The sequence below is a fragment of the Callithrix jacchus genome, chromosome 5, assembly GCF_049354715.1.
Source record: "Callithrix jacchus isolate 240 chromosome 5, calJac240_pri, whole genome shotgun sequence".
NCBI lineage: Eukaryota > Metazoa > Chordata > Mammalia > Primates > Cebidae > Callithrix > Callithrix jacchus.
Genome location: NC_133506.1, coordinates 24,482,401 through 24,499,303, shown reverse-complemented (window position 1 = coordinate 24,499,303; position 16,903 = coordinate 24,482,401). Strand labels below are relative to the sequence as shown.

General features: G+C 46.2%; 1 protein-coding gene across 2 annotated transcripts in view; it reads right to left on the bottom strand.

Moving 5' to 3' along the window:
• PCSK2 (proprotein convertase subtilisin/kexin type 2) overlaps positions 1–16,903 on the bottom strand; it is a 255,827-nt gene that overhangs the window by 26,274 nt on the left and 212,650 nt on the right. For both annotated transcript variants that reach the window (XM_002747466.5, XM_008995791.5), the window contains one exon: positions 14,622–14,797. In XM_002747466.5, the coding sequence (XP_002747512.1) occupies positions 14,622–14,797 (176 nt within the window). The remainder of the gene's footprint in view (positions 1–14,621; positions 14,798–16,903) is intronic.

Below are 16,903 nucleotides of genomic sequence, written 5' to 3'. Positions count from 1 at the left end.
TCTTAAGATTAGCCAAGCCTGGTCCCAATCAGCAGAACATCCCTGCTGACCTGTAGAGCCAAGAGCAAAATGAAATGATTGTTATTTTAAGCTACTGAGTTTTGGGGCAGTTTGTTAAGTAGCCAGTTCACTGATACACAGAGAGCAACTGTCAGCCTGTTTCTGAACAGGAAACAGCAAGCATTAATTTTGTTTTAAACCATCAGATTTGCCCACAAGAATACTTGGTTTTCTAGGAATATTAAACATTGTTTTCCTAAGCTAGGTAGGTCACATGAGGCAACAATAATTGTGTCCTTGCTTCTAGTGTATTGGGCTTTAGCACCAAATGGTCCTTGGCTTCTGGAGAAGATGGGCCAGTGAGGAAAAAACCCGAGTTCTAGGGGCAGAAATGAGCGGGGAGGGACCTCCATAAGGGTACTGAGCACCGGTTATGAGACGGGGCTGTTGCTGGCATGCCACCCTACTTTGGTTTGAACTTATATGTCCCCCACCAAATTCATATTTGGAATGTAAGACCCAATGTGACAGTCTTAAGAGTGGGAGCTTTAGGAGGTAGTTAAGTCCTGAGAGTTCTGTCCTCAGGAATGGGATCACTGTCCTTATAAAAGGGCTCCAGGGAAATAGCTAGTCCCCTTTTAACCCTTCCACCATGCGAAGACCCAGCGTTTGTCACCTCTACAGGACACAGCAACAAGGCACCATCTTGGAAGCAAAGATGGAGCCTTTACAATACACTGAACCTACCAGTGCCTCGATTTTGGGCTTCCCAGCCTCCAGCACCACAAGAAATAAATTTCTGTTCTTTGTAAATTACCCCCTGTTGCATTAACACTTTCCTGTTAAAATAATGCCCTATGAACCATTTCTGCCTTTCAGCTTCACCTGAACAGGAGCTAGGCAGAAACCAAGACAGAACAACTATGGCTCACATCTAAACCATAACCCGTTAGAGGAGAGAGGGCAGAAAACAAAGGCTGACAATCACGGCAAACATTTCTATAGCACTTACTGCATGCCAGGGACTTGCTAAGTACGTTACATAATCAGTCCCCACAGACACCCTACAGGCAGCCCCATTTATACTAGCCACGGAAAGGATAAAATACTTAGGAAGAAACTAAACAAATTAGAAAAGAAAAGAGCTAAGGAAGTGCTAAATGAGGCTTTGAAACTCTCTGAACTCTATGGAAGGGGGGATGAAAATGAAGATTTAATCCCATGGAAAGATACTGGCCTTGTTCTTGAATAGAAAGACAGGATCACAGAGACATCCATTTTCCCTGTGTTAATATACAAATGTAACATTATCCCAATAAATATACAATGTATCAATCGAGATTCAGCCAGGCAAATACTGGCACATTTGACAGGTCACAGAGGGAATTTTATCCAGCGAACAGGTGATAAAGAAAAGCCTGAAACCCAAAAGGGACATGGGAAGTCACCCATGAGTTAGAGGGTGACGCTGGGGCTGGAGGACAAAGGGATGCCATGGCCCGGGAGCCAGTGCTGTGGGCGGAGCTGGGTCTGCAGGGGCGGGGCTGTCTGCTGGGGGGCGGAGTCTCTGCCCTAATCTTGCAGCACATGCTCAGTGAGTGGAAGATTGATTGTGACCCTAATTATTCATGATTCCCTGTATTTATGCCTTGTGCACTATGCCTTTGCAGCCCCAGCTGCCTGAGGCAAGTAGGCCAGCCTGGTGGCTCATGCCCGTAATCCCAATACTCTGGGAGGTGGAGGCTGGAGGTGAGAGGAGCACTTGAGGCCAGGAGTTTGAGACCAGCCTGGGCAAAGCAGCGAGAGCCCCACTCACCGCCATCTGTACAAAATAAAAAATTAGCTTGACGTGGTGGGGCACGCTTGTGGTCCTAGCTACTTGGGACCCCAGGAGTTTGAGGAGTTTGAGTCTGCAATGAGCTGTAAGTACACCATTGCACTCCAGCCTGGGTGACAAAATAAGACCCTGCCTTAAAAAAAAAAAAGGCAAATTCATTTAGGTGAAATTAAATGAGCAGTGTAACTCTTCTTTTAGAGTTTGGTGAGATTATAGTGTTTTTCAAAAGTTTTCATCAAATGGAAACTTTTAACCTAGGCACTGTGACGTGTACGTAACCACCCTGGTTCTCAACCATTGTGGAGCAACCATTTGCTCTAGGGGGCAGTGATGGAGACATTTTTGGTGGTCACAACTGTGTGTGTGTTTTAATAGCATCCAGTGGATAAAGGCCAGGGAGACTACTAAGCTATGCAAAGGACGGCCTCCTCACCACTGCCAAAACAGCATCCAGTATTCCGTCCAGGATGTGAAACCCTGCTGACCCCAATGGTAAAGAGCAGTGAGTTGGAACTTGCTGGGCATGACCTAAAGTGGCCTCTCACAAGCCCAACACTTGTGAAATGTTCATGCAAATTTTTAATTTTGCTTATCATATAAAAAGAATGTTACAAATTGCTTACTGTCAGCTAGGGTGACATTCCAGCCAGAGACTAGCACAGTGGCTTGCTGTGTCCCCAGCGCATCACCTACGTTTGAGGAGGTAGAAATTTGAGAAACCGTTGGCTCAAGTGAGTCAGTCCCTTCACCCTAACCAATGTATAGTGACCCAAGTTAAGGACCAGAGCGTACACCAGTCCACGGTGGTGCAGCGTACAGACCCCTCGTGAGGCAAGCCTGGGAGAGCTTATCTTTTTGTAAACATGCAATTATGGTAATTTTTTCCAGTTACCTTGATTTCTTCATATAACATTAGCATATCTTAGAAAAAGTTATTGCGTTTTTTTAGTATGAAAATAATACTTACTGTAAAATAATTGGAATATAGAAGATGAAGGAAATAAAAATCCGTTATAATCTTACATAAATAGATAATCACTGGTGATGTTTTGTGGATCTCTGCCAATTTTACATACAAATGCAAAGTATAAGAACAGTCTTGAAAGTGAAATTGGGATAATAAAAATAGATTGACCTTCTTGGCCTGCTTAAAAGGTGTTTCTTACTATTATATAATTAACATTTCTTTATGTGATAAATAACCTTCTACGCCATACTTTTTTTAAATTAGTTTTATTACATAGCCATTCTACAATGTATTTACACCTCTTTTTGAATGTACCTGGAATACCGTCTCTAGTTTTTACAAAAGTACTATATGTTTAAAATGAACGTTATCTTATACATGTCTTTGCATCTATTTTCTGAGGCTGCATTTCTAAAAGAGAAAATTTTGGATGAAAAAAATGAATGACGATTTTTGGTCCACCTGCCATATTATTGCTCTTGATAAAGCTTGTTAACAGTTTATGTGTTTACCAGCAGTGCATGAGAACTCCATATTCAGTTCATATGAGTTATGGTTTAGAATTGTGATTTCTTAAAATATTTTTGCCAATTTCGTGGGCAAAAATAGAACTTCATTGTTTTGAGTTATATATTTTTTCACTAAAGTTGAATTTATCTTTTTGTGTCTTTCCTGCTCATTTGTATTCTTGCTTTGTGAATAATCCCCCTTTGTGAGTAGCAAATCCCCAATACCCAAAACATAATATCCTCTGCCCATTCTTTTTCTTTCATAGTATTCTTTTTTTTGAGACAGAGTCTAGCTCTGTCACCTACACTGATGTACAGTGGTGTGATCTCGGCTCATTGTAGGCTTTGTCTCCTGGCTTCAAGATATTCTCCTGTCTCAGACTCTTGAGTAGCTGAAATTACAGGTGCATAGCAAGCACTGTGCCTGGCTAATTTTTTTTTTATTATTATTAGTAGAGACGACAGGATTTCACCATGTTGACCAGGCTGGTCTGAAACTCCTGACCTCAAGTGATCTGCCCACCTTGGCCTCCCAGAGTGCTGGGATTACACGCATGAGCCACCTTGCCTGGCCTAATAGTATTATTTTTATTGGTTTGTAAGAGCTCTTCCCATATTAAGAAACTGAGCTAGATTTTTATTATCTAGATGCATATATAGTTACTCTGTTTTTCCTTTTTCTTTTGTGTATTGCATTTAGACTTGCAGAAATTTTTCCGTTATAGCACTTTAATCTGTTATTAAAATATGAATTTTAAAATAAACACATATTTTATCTATTTATCACTGTTATTTTTTTTAAGACGGGGTTTCACCATGTTGGTCAGGCTGGTCTTGAACTCCCGACCTCAGGTGATCCGCCTACCTTGGCCTCCAAAGTGCTTGGATTACAGGCGTGAGCCACCATGCCCAGTCCAAATAAACACATATTTTAAATTGTACAAAAAACAGTGTATTGATTCATGAATATTGCCTTTCTGCACTCATAGTTCATGAACGTTTTATTCAAACTATTCACAACTAATGACATCTCTGACATTTTCATGTTTGTCCTCACTAGGTAAGCCGATTACCTCTTGAGCTACCTAACTGCTTAAGTGCACACTGTGGTAGTCAGTGCTGCTGCTTGCTAAATATTTCCAACTGTCCATGGTCTGAGCCCATGACCAGGCCTCTTTGTGGTTGAGTGAAGTCTTATAAGTCATTTTAATCAATGAGTTGTGAGTGGGAGTGATGATAGGTAGTATCCTTCCTAGTTTGGAACTTTCTTTCTTTCTTTCTTTCTTTTTTTTTAGAGGTGGGGTTTCTCCATGTTGGCCAGGCTGGTTTCGAACTCCTGACCTCAGGTGATCCACCCACCTAGGCCTCCCAAAGTGCTGGGATTATAGGCATGAGCCACCGTAGTTTGGAACTTTCACTGGTCAGTGCCAGACTCTGCAGAGCCCCTCTGGGTTCTGTGGTAGTTCAGTGGGAGTAGGGTATAAGGTTCTCTGGCACAGCCAAGCTAAAGATGGTGCAGTCAGCCTTGGCCTCTGATTTACTCACCTCAATTCGGTGTTTGATGGCACCTGTGGTCGTCTTTAATTATTGTCTGCTTTTCTGTATAACCTCCTTGGAGACCAGAACCCTGTGTTATTCTGTCTCACTACTCAAAGGATCCAGCCATTGTGGTGATGAATTGTTTTGATGTCACAGGTGCTGCTGAGTTTACAATCACGTCAACTTCTAACCCCGGGTGACAGTCTCACTGGGCCCAGGTGGGCCAATGCTACCAATAATGCCGAAGGTGGGTGATCAACTTTCTTGGTTTGCCCAGGATTGAGGGGTTTCTTGAGATGTGGGACTTTTCAGTGCTAAAACCAGGAAAGTCCTTGGAAAATGAGACAGTTGGTCACAAGGATCACCTGAAATCCACCAGACTTTTCTCATAGTTCTCTTTAACCCAGAAAATGAAAGGAGGGATGGTAACGTCGCCAGCTGTTTCCAAGGCTGAGCTGCAGATTCCACGCTGCAGCAGTTCTGCTCAGTTGTGACCTTCATCTGGCCGCAGAGCATAAATCTGGGCTAGCGGAGTAATCCTGAGAGCTCCTTGGCAGGAGGCATTCATTGTCTGCCAGAGGCCCTGGCACTTGCTGCCACCGCATCCGACCTATGACTGATTAAATTTCAGCAGGTGGCACTGTGGCCTCCCCTCGCCGATGCCTGATTAATCACTGTCTCCCCAGGCAGCCTTCTGTCCCCTGCTTTCCTGGATGGTGGCTGTCTTGTAAGTGGTCCCCGTCCATACATTCCAGCTGGGAGAAGACCTGAGATCTGTGATTTGCCCTTTGCAGCCCCCTGGGGAATAAACAATCAGTGCTCCGTCTCATCTGTACCCTGGAGATTTTTGTAACCTTGTCTTTAAATATTCCTAAAATATTTCCTCCAGTAGCAACTCCAAAGAGTAATTAAGAAGAACTGTAGTTATCAGAGCCAGCAAAAGGTATGCCAGGGTTGCCCTGGATGGCTGCATTTCCTCAAGTTGTGGAAAGAAGTTTATGAATCAGTTGTCACTTTCAAGACCTTGTAGCATTACCCGAATTCCCTTTCTGATTGTCGGAGCAAAATAAGATGTGGTGTCTCATAATGGCTGTTTTTTGCAGCTCCTTCTTCGCAAGTGTTACATCCTATTCCTGAACAGTAAACACATCATCTTGCTAGTGCTTTATTTATCCAGAGAGTGATGACTCTAGGTCTCAGGTTAGGTATTGCTTAAACTGTACTTTGGCAGTTGTGTGTGGGCCCATATCCCTTGGACCTTAGAATTCCTTGTGCCTGGGAGTTTACAAATATCAGTATATGCATGCATCTTTTTGTCTAAGGGCTTCCTCCCAAGAGGCTGAAGGCTGCTCTGTGCATCATCCTCAGGCTGAAAGCACTGGGGCATTTACAACCTTTTGGGAACAAACTTCATTAATGGGTTTTATTCCAGCTCCTTTGCCACAGGGTGGGATACCTTTGGGGTGTGTTCTCAAGTTTCGATGTGGTTTTCTAAAGTTTCCCAGTGGCATTAAGCTCCAGTTGCTGAGAGTGATGGCTGGCAGGATAACATACACTTAACCGGTCCTGTCTCTTTCCTGCACACCTCCCATTCATTACTGGTATTCTCTTTACCTCCCTAATAAACTACTTTCCAAATCTTGCCTCAGGATCTGCTTCTAAGAGAGCCCAAACTGAGACAGAAGTCAATTATTGAACCCTTTCATAATTTAGGGATCTCTGACTGTCACTCTCTTCCCATACACAATGTGAGAAATGCTGTAACTGTAAACCCAACATGTAGCCTACAAAGCTAAAGATTAAAATTAAAGAAAAAAAAGGATTTCCTTCTTGCCCACTCCTCACCGCTTCTCTTCAGTATTTATTAAGCAAATGTAGGGGGTGCAAACTTCAAACCCCTAAGGAACCAGGTGGGTGATGTTTATGTGAAGCAGGCGTCGGACAATCGGAAATGGTGAGATCTATGTCAAACAATGTGTGTCCCAGTAAAAGTCTCTTACCTATCTCCTCTCTGTTCTCTTCCTTTTAATCCTTACTACCTTGGTCAAACAAAACAATGTAGGGATGCTAAAATTCAAAGACAAACCTTAAGAAATGTCTTTGTGTAACAGGTAATTATCTGACTCCTTTGTTTATGTGAAGATTGCATTTCAGAAGTGGATTTTCCCTTAGAGTAAACCAGACAGTGGAAGTCACTGGGAGAAAACCTTCACTAATGCACAAGGCACCCTCACTTCCAAAAAAATTGTCACCTTGAAACAAGAAAAACGTTATTTCCACTGCTTGGGAAAATTTATTCCCACTGCTTGGGGAAATTTATTCCCACTGCTTGGGGAAAAGTCAAATGAGAAATCATGCATTTTTCATTATGCTCACTCCACTTTCTCAACGGTGTTCATGCTGTCATCTGAAGATCAGTCATAACAATCTTTTCTCTTAAGCGTCAGCGGGCTCGGCATGTTTCACAGGACTAGCACACTTGAAAGGGCCTTTTCACCTGCAGCCAGGGAGGCTACAGATGGAGGAGGGAGAGAGATCCCGCTTTGAGAGGCAGCGGAGGAGTGCAGAAATCCATGGAAAATGAAGGAGGCACCCAGGGGTGTGGAGCACTGCCACCATCTGTCCTGTCAGTTTGGACAGAGGGCAGACATCGCCTACCCGCCTGACTTTCTTTTGGCCTCAGGTGTCAAAAAAAGTGCCTCTCAGTGAAAAGGCATGTCTGCTGAGGAAAGGGGGATCAGCCAAGTGTTCTCCTGGGCACCTGCTGTCACTTGGTCTGGGGCTTGGATGTGCAACCGTTTCTCTCCTGTCACACAGTGAATAATGCAATAAAGAAACAGGCTGTCTGTGCCTAAAAGTTTCTTCCTAAATACTTTTTAAGGAGACCAGGCATTGAAACAGTGCAGGGACATCACTTCCTGCCACCCGATCCTGTTGGCAGACATTCTCTGTAAACTGCATTGTGTCACTCAAATGTCAGGGTTCCTGTTGCTGTTTCAGATGGGTTGAATTTCAACAGCAGACTGGCATGACCTTGTAATAAAGCACCTTCATTATTTCCTAAACAGGGTAGCAATGGACATTTCACTGCTGTCACCATGATGTTCACTTCGAGGATTCTGTTTCCCATTTCATAATTGTGAATTGTGTTTCTGGGATCTTTGCCTTTAATGTAAGAGTGCTGAATCTATTAAGGTGTGAGATCTTTCCTTGACTTACTTAGAAAAGTGGTCCTCCACAGTCTTGGGGGAACTTAGGACTCTGGTTGGGAAACTTGTCATGTTGGGGAAACATAAAACCTTGAGGTCTCAGGTGTTTTTCCTCCAGTTTTTCCACTTCCCAAAAGGAACTTCCAGACTCATGAGGGAAGGGTGGCTGTTACATGCAGGGAGAACACACAGGTATGTGAGTGCTATGATTTAAGGGAAGTCAGAAGAGTAGTCTAAAGAGGGGTGTGCTGGCTAATGTTTAACAACCAGCTCTCTGAGGGGGGCATAAAAGGGCTTTATTTATAGTGTTCGTCAATTTCCATGTCTGATTTCAGGCTACCAATGTGATGTTATTGGGAGCATTTCAGCACAGCACTGTCCCCAACTTGGAAACATCTTTCTCTCTTGGGACTGCATCATGAACATTTGCCCATGTTCCTTCCTTCAAGGAAGCTATGTCAGAGAAGGGAGGGAGGGAGACTTCTCAAGGTCCTGAACAAGAAAAAAGTTGTCATTGGATCAACTATTGGCCATCTTGGCTGTAAAGGAGAGGGCCAGGTGACCTCAAGGTGACCTTGAACAGTGACCAGGTCATTCCCACACTGTCAAACCTCTTTTTCGACCACCCGTTCTCAGATTGGAAGTTGTGTTAGTTTTCCAGGGCTGCTACCAAGGGACCACAACCAAAGGAACAAAGTAACAACCAAAGGACCACACACTGGGTGACTTAGACAACAGAAATATCTTCCCTAGAAGTTCTGGAGACAGGCATGTCAGCCAACCTTGCTAACACTTCCATTTCCAGAACTTCTAGGAATAGGATCCATCTCTAGAAGTTCTGAAGAAATAATAGATTCTATTCCATTCCTAGAAGTTCTGGAGACAAAATCTATCCCATTCCTCTCCCAGCTCTGGGTGGGCTGTTGGCCATCTCTGGCTTTCCCGGGCTTGCAGATGCATCTCCAGCCTCTGCCTTCATCTTCACATGCTGTGTGCATATCTGTACCCTGATGTTCCTGTTCTTCTTTTTTTTTTTTGGTCTTTGAAATAAGGACACCAATCATATTGGATTAGGGGCCCACCCTACTCCAATTATGACCTCATCTTAATTAATTACATCTGCAATGACCCTATTTCCAAATAAGGTCACATTCTCAGGTACTGGGGATTAGGACCCCAACGTATGAATATCTGGGACATGGTTTAACCTGCAACAGAAGAGGTGCTGATATGATTTGGCTGTGTACCCTCCCAAATCTCATCTTGAATTTCCACATGTTGTGGGAAGGATCCAGTGGGCAGTAACTGAATCATGGGGGTTGGTCTTTCCTATGCTGTTCTCATGATCATGAACAAGTCTCATAAGATCTGATGGTTTTAAAAAGGGGAGTTTCCCTGCACATGCTCTCTTCTCTTGTCTGCCACCATGTAAAACATGCCTTTCATGTTCCACCATGATTGTGAGATCTCCCTAGCCATGTGGAACTGTAAGTCCAATAAACCTCTTTCTTTTGTAAATTGCCCAGTCTTAGGTATGTCTTTACTAGCAGCATGAAAATGGACTAATACAGGTGCATACAGTCTTACATTTCTGTTCAGACTTTTGAAAGAATTGAACAGCTCAGAAGAAACTGCTCCATCAGACACCTAAGAAGACTGTGAATATAGACAACTATCCTTTGATGTTCTCAGAGGAGAAAGAAAGGGGTTTGGCTGGAAACCTTCTGACTGACCTCTGACCCTGCAAGTTCTGAACCTCCCCAACAGAACCACATTTTCTTAGTTTTGAAGCCTCATCTTGAGGATGGTGTCTCCCCTAGTTTTGGACCAAAATTTCCCTGAAAGCGTCTAGGGCAGATGGCAGCTGGTGCAGAGCCCGACAGGTTGTAACAAGCAAGGGTGCCAATGGGGTGGCATCCAAGTGGAAACACCTCTAAGCATACGCCTCAAGAAAGAGGAAGGATGGGTTGCAGAGTGAAAGCCACAAATGCAGGAAGAAGCAGACAGGGTGGGCATGGCCGAGCCCCATGACTGCAGAGCCCTCATGTAGCGCTCCACACACTCTTGGGGCTGGCGTCCTCCAGCCACTTTGGATCAGGATGCCTGTCTGGTCCCAGGCACTATGAAGCCTTGCCTGAATCCATCTCATTGCCCTGATCCCTCCTGGTGTATTCCTTTTTTTTTTTTTTGAGATAGAGTTTCACTCTTGTTGCCCAGGCTGGAGTGCAATGGCACAATCTCAGCTTATTGCAACCTCTGGCTCCTGGGTTCAAGTGATTCTTCTGCTTCAGCCTCTCAAGTAGCTGGGATTACAGGTGCCCACCACCATGCCTAGCTAATTTTTTGTATTTTTAGTAGAGATAGGGTTTCACCATGTTGGTCATGCTGGTCTTGAACTCCTGACCTCAGGTGATTCACCTTCCTTGGCCTCCCAAAGTGTTGGGATTATGGGAATGAGCCACTGTACCCAGCCCCTTCTGGTGCATTCTTACCAGAAACCTATTTAGTTGAGCTACCTAGGTCTCTGTTCCTTCAACATAGGGACAAATGGCGTGTGGTTCAGTCATCACACAACCCACCCATTCAACCCATCACCCTGGTGAGGAAATACATGGCTGCTCCTTTCTGGAAATGAGTCACCTCTGCTGCCCTTTTCTATTCATTACAGCTTTTAAGAAACCATATTTTAGGGTCTTAGGATCTCAGGATTACAGGATTTGGATCCTCAAGATCATATGTAGAGATCCCATTAAATTATACCTTGCATAATTTAATGGGATCTTGTTAAAATATGGCATCTATTGGCTGGGGGGAGGAGGCGCTGAGGTTTTGCAGTTTTCACTCTCCTAGGTGGGCTATGGCCACACTTTGAGAAGCACTGTCTCAGACCGTTTGGCAGAAGGTGAGGAATGGAGGCACTGACTAGTCTGAAGTTCCTCAGCCACTGGGGGTGGGACTGAGGTTAAAACTCAGGACTCTCCCCTGTCAAAAGGAGCTCTCCACCTGCTGAAATATCCCTGCAACAGGACAGACCTGCTGCTGTGCAGTGCCGTCTCTTTAGTGAAGACGGGGACGTGGGCCAGTATCCAGAAAAGCCTGATTCTGAGAAATGAGCCTTCTCCTTTGGTGCCCTATGTCCTTCCTTCCCCAGGGGCCTGTGACAGCTGTGGGTGGAGGTGCTCAGAGTGTCACAAAGGCCTGGAAGGGCCTGGCTCTGTTCCGAGGAAACTGACTTTGCAAAGCCAGTCTAGGAGTTAGATCCAGCCTGTGTGCCAAGGTTGGCCAGCCCCTGAGCTGAAGGGTTCCACTTTGTTTGAAACATTGTTTACTATTTGTTTAGGGCTGAGACCCTGGGGAAGTTACATGTGAACTTGCCAGTTTTTGTCTAGTGAGATGCTTCAGTCTGGTAAGACGAGGAATGTGTGTAAGCAAGCAACAATTTAGTAAGGATTCAAAGATTTCTCATGGCTAAATATAATCTAATCAGACTAAGCTCATTTCATCAGTTCTTTCACAAATTTTACACTGCCTACTGTTCAGAGGCTTAGACTCACTAGGAATACAAACACAGGCCACAGGGACAGAAGCTAAGGGATGATTTTGGAGGCTGCGAGTGGTGAAGAGATGGAGAAAAATGGGGTAGAAGAGGCTGGCTGTGGTGGTGCACACCTGTAATCCCACCTTGGGAGGCTGAGGTGGGAGGATCTCTTGAGTCCAGGAGTTTGAAACCAGCCTGGGCAACATGGTGAAACCCCATATCTACAAAAAATTAGCTGGGCATGGTGTTGTGCACCTGTAGTCCCAGCTAGTTGAGAGGCTGAAGCAGGAGGATCCCTTGAGCCCAGGAGGTTGAGGCTGCAGTGAACTGAGATTGGGCCACTGAGCTCCAGCCTGGGTGACACAGTGAGACCTTGTCTTAAAAAAAAAAGAAGGTAGAAAATCGAGTCTAAAAAACCAATGGTAATAGGCACACACTTAGTTCTAAGCTTCCTGGCAGCCAGAGGAAAAAGGGAAACCTAATAGGTAAATTTTGGGGCAGTGTTTGTGGGAGGTGTTCCCTAGAAGCAGAGCCTGAGACAGAGATTCAGCTGCCCCAGACTCCTTGAGGAAGGCCTCTCAGGAGCGACCTGTGAGCAAGGGAGTGAAATAAGATAGAGAGGGGAAGGAACCCCAAAGCTATGCAGTCTTGGGTAAAGCCTAGTCTTGGCCTGGCCTACAGGTGGCTCTGGAGCATAAATTACATTGAAGACTCCTCCCTATTGGAGGCAAGCAGGCTCCTGTCTTAGTCACTGGCTGTGGGCTGTGCCCTGGGTGTGGGGGGGCATAACTTTCTGGGAGAGAAGATTCCATCTCTCAGGGCAACGCTTTGTGAGAGGGGCCGCTGTGAGCCATCAGCAGCCAACACTCACAGCGGCTGAGGTGGCCCCCACGCTTGCCTGGTAAAGGGGATCTCGGTGGGCAGCAATGGCATCCACTGTAGTCATAGATTTCGATGTGACCTGCAGCCTCTCAACTGTAACATTAGTGTCTGCACTAATTCCATGTCTGCCCACGGAACAGCTCATCCACTATGTTCTCAAGCCCCCAGCCAGTTCCTGAGGATGGTCTGGGCAGGAAAACACATGTTTTCTGACCTCAAGAAGTGTATGGAAAAGCAGCCTTCAATTGCCCACTCTTATTTTCTCCAATATTCTCTTTTTTATGCCGGTGTTAAACACACGGTGTTCTGTATGTTCACTTATTTTAGTGTTATTCATGTATAAGTAATGAGTTTATGCATTTTTCCATAAACAGACTACACATAATTTAAATGTATATGTGGAACAGATGCATTTTATAATTTATTCATAATAGTGCTAGTTTCTATAGCCATTTCACCTATCTGAAATTTACCAAAATATAAGGAGCAAATTAAAAAAAAAAATTCCTAAAATGGAGATCCAAAAGCCCACACACAAAATCTCATGCACTGTCATTTCCCTCACTTAGCACCAGTGTCACTGTTACTCCACACATGGCGATGACCTTGCTGTGTGAGTCCCACATCCAGGCTGATTACAAACAGTCCTCTGGAAGCACAGGGAGGGGACCGCTGTCGGCCTCACAGTGAGGACAGGCCTGAGAAGACTTCGTAAGCCAAGGGGTGGGAGCTGTGCCACGTGTGGCAAGTAGATGGGTGCATCGGAACAGCTGAAGTCACAACAGTTTGGTAATGGATGCTAAAGTAACAAGTACATCGGCTGAGGCCCCAGGAATCATGGAGCACAGATGAGCTATCCCCAATATGCCTGGTCCAAATTCCTGACCCACAGCATCCCAGGTGTGGTAAAGGAGTTGTGTTCTTTTTGCTTTTTTTTGGGATGAAGTTTCTCTCTTTTTGCCCAGGCTGGAGTGCAGTGGCGTGATCTCGACTCACTGCAAGCTCTGCCTCCTGGGTTCAAGCGATTCTCCTGCCTCAGCCTCCCGAGTAGCTGGGATTACAGGCCTCTGTTACCATGCCTGGCTAATTTTTTGTATATTTAGGAGAGACAGGGTTTCGCCATGTTGGCCAGGCTGGTCTTGACTCCTGACCTCAGGTGATCCGCCCGCCTCAGCCTCCCAAAGTGCTGGGATTACAGGCGTGAGCCACTGGGCCGGCAGGAGTTGTGTTCTCTGCAATGAAGTTTTGGGATGGTTGCTCAAGTGACAGTTGAGACTGGGACAAATGCTGACCCTTTACAGGCACTTCTCAGTGCCAAGCACTTGCATATTTATCTCATTTACACATCACAATGACTCCATGACCCCACATTATCATCATTTTACAGGCCAGGTTAAGTCACTTGCTGATAGGCTGGAGCCCGGAAATCCTCTGGTCCCTGAGCCTGGGTTTGTGTCTGCTCTGGGGTGGCTCCAGCCCCAGTATCTCAGAGAAGGGCTCCCTTCCCCTCCCTATGCAGCACTGACCTGCATCATCCCTTTGGAGGCTCTGCCCTGCTTCCTTCTCATCCAAGCCAGGGCTAATCCCAGAGCAGCGGCTCTGCCCAAGCCGGGGCTAATTCCAGAGCAGCGGCTGTGAGAACGCATGCTCAGACCTCCTGCCCCGCGACCATCGAGCGTCGCCTTCACAGTCCTGGCTGCTGCCCCCTGGATCTACCACCCCATGTGCGCCGAGACCTCATGTCCTGTGTACTGCTTCCAGCCAACGACTAAGCAGGGGGTGGGGGTGCCAGTGCAGGCCCCTTTCTGCCTGTGATGGGCAGCTTTGGCGGGTGGACTGCTGTCTGAGACCCTCCCTTCCCGGCCCCCTTCCTCCCACTGTCATTCGAAGGAGCCAGGAGGGCATCATGACTGAGGCTCTTCTGCCCTCTCTCCTTATCCTTCACAGGCCTCCCCACGGTCAGCCTCCCGCATGGCTAAGCCCCTGTGCTGTCTGATTTCTGCAGGATCTGGACTTGCACACAGGGTGACAGCTCCGCCTTTGATCTCCTGGCCCCGTGGTTCACCCAGTTGCCTTCACCACTCCACCCGCTTTGTCCCGCCTTGTGAATGGCCGGGGCCCAGGGGGCCGACCCGCTTACCTTGTTCACGCCATCGGCCATGGCCTGCAGTGTGAGCTCCCTCGGCCCATCCACTGTCTTGCCGTTGTCTGTGGGGCCCCAGCTGGCACTGTATATGTCGATCAGCTGTGGCATATGGCTGATGGAGGAGGCCTCGATGATGTCCGTCATGAAAGGCTGGTCCAGCATGCGGATGCCTGTGGACATGTTGAGCAGAGGACACCAGGTTTGGGTTCCCCAGTTGCAGGAGACAAGAAGATGGAGGAGGGCTCGGGCTCTGGATGTGGTTGGAAGGGTGGGAGACCTCAGGTGCACTGGGGACACCGTAAAGTCCAGGCATCAAGAAGGAGGTGGAGACAGTCCTGCTGGCTCCTTTCTGCATCCCACCCACGTCTTTGCTGCTGTAGTGATTTAAAGACAATTTATTCCCCTAGCAAACCTTGCCAGAATTCCTAATGGGAGGGACCACCTTTGCTGAAGAGATTCTTTGATAAACCTGTTTCTAAATAGGAGTCCGGCCTCAGATAACTGGGTGTCAGCTGCAGCCAAGTTTTAGGGGAGAAAGAAAGCTACTGCATATGATAGATGCTGGAGGCAATCGATATTTGATATTTGAGGAGAAATTCCAGCAGGTAGGGGGCAGAGAGCAGGGGGCAGAGAGAGGCGCAGGGGCAGTACAGGAGCGGGTGGGGTCAGGAAGGAGGAGCTCCCAGTTGCACTGTAGCTGAGAGGGACTTTGGAGAGAAAGGCTGAGACCGCTGTTCTAAATTGTAATTCTGTGTCAGACGCCCCCTTCTCCTTTCTTCCCTACAGCATTGCTGTAGAGTTTGTGTTCCTCTCTGATACGTTGTGGGAGTGATTTATTGCTGGATGTTGGGAAGGAGCAGAGTCCTGCAGCCTAGAATAGTGAGGGGCACATAAACCTGACCCAGGGAGCACAGGGTGAAGGTGCCTGCACTGCCTCCACAGCGGCGGTGCTCCTAGATCTCCACCCCGGCTCTGGCCATCCACAAAAGGCCTCTCCAGGGGGAGGTCAGTAGCCACCATTGGGAGGGGCATGCTGTTTCTCCATCTCTACCCTCAAAACTTCTCTGACAGGGCCACGTTCCTCTCTACAGACTTTGTCATCTGGACGGGTCAGTGGGCTCAGGATTACGTGGCAAGGAGCTTAGAGTGCTAGTGAAGCTGACCTAAGTCTTTCCACCCACCACGATTATGGAATGAAGGGGTTGGGCCATGCACAGTCAAAACCTGGACCCCAAAACTCCTTCCTTGTCCCCCATGGCCAAAGGATATTATGCCTCAAGGACACTATTTCGCAAACCTCACTCTCTGACATGGCAAGCACATCAATAAAAGTAAAAGTCATCCAGGTTCTTGCCAGACACCCGAAATGGACATGCAATTGCTTTTTTTGCTGAGGGTCTGCTACTTTCAGACCTCAGGGGACTCGAGGCTCTCACCTTCCTCTTCATAGTCCTCCTGTTGTGCTCGGACTGCAATTGACCTCAATGCACCTTTAACCTTAGATCACAACTGTTTATCTGAGTGTTTCATACACCACTAGATGGCATGGTCTTTGAGTAGAGGGCAAGTGTCTATTTCGTTCATTTCCGTGTCCTTGAGGATCAACATGATGCTTGGTGTTTATTTTAAGCTCTACAAATATTTGGGGAATAAATATCTGGCATTATTGCCTTATTAGTTGATTTTCTTCCCAACAGAAATAACAGGTCCAGAAGAATGAATAACAAGCTCTGCTCATCCATCTTCTATCATTAACCCATAAGTCAAACCATCATTTTTGCCAACAAACATCCAGTTATCAGTTAACAGTCTTTCTCCTGGAGGAATCTTATCTAGAATAAGCCTAGTCTTTCCAGATGTTAAACCTGATGGTTCATTTTTTAAGGAGATAGGAAATTTAAGACTCTATATTTTGCTTTTGGTCCACCTATACTTTTTTTATTGGAAAAGTTTATTTAATGCAGGACGCCAATAAAGCCACAGAATAAACTGATCAATGGAGCTTCTTTTTGTGCAAAGTCATGTCCATTCTGTGGGTGGGAAATAAACAGAGAGAGGCATTCACTCGCTCAGATGCTCTTGAACTTGTCTAGTGGCCAGATGACCGGGACCCAATGGTCCACCTCAACTGGAAGGTGAGAGAAATTCAACCCTGGCCAAAGCAGCCTTCTGCTACCCCACAAACCAACCAATGGGAGCCCTGGATTGTGCCAGGGCTGGTGGTTGGCACTTCCAGCTGTGCCTTGAACCCTCTTCCTCTTTGCAGCTCTTATCAC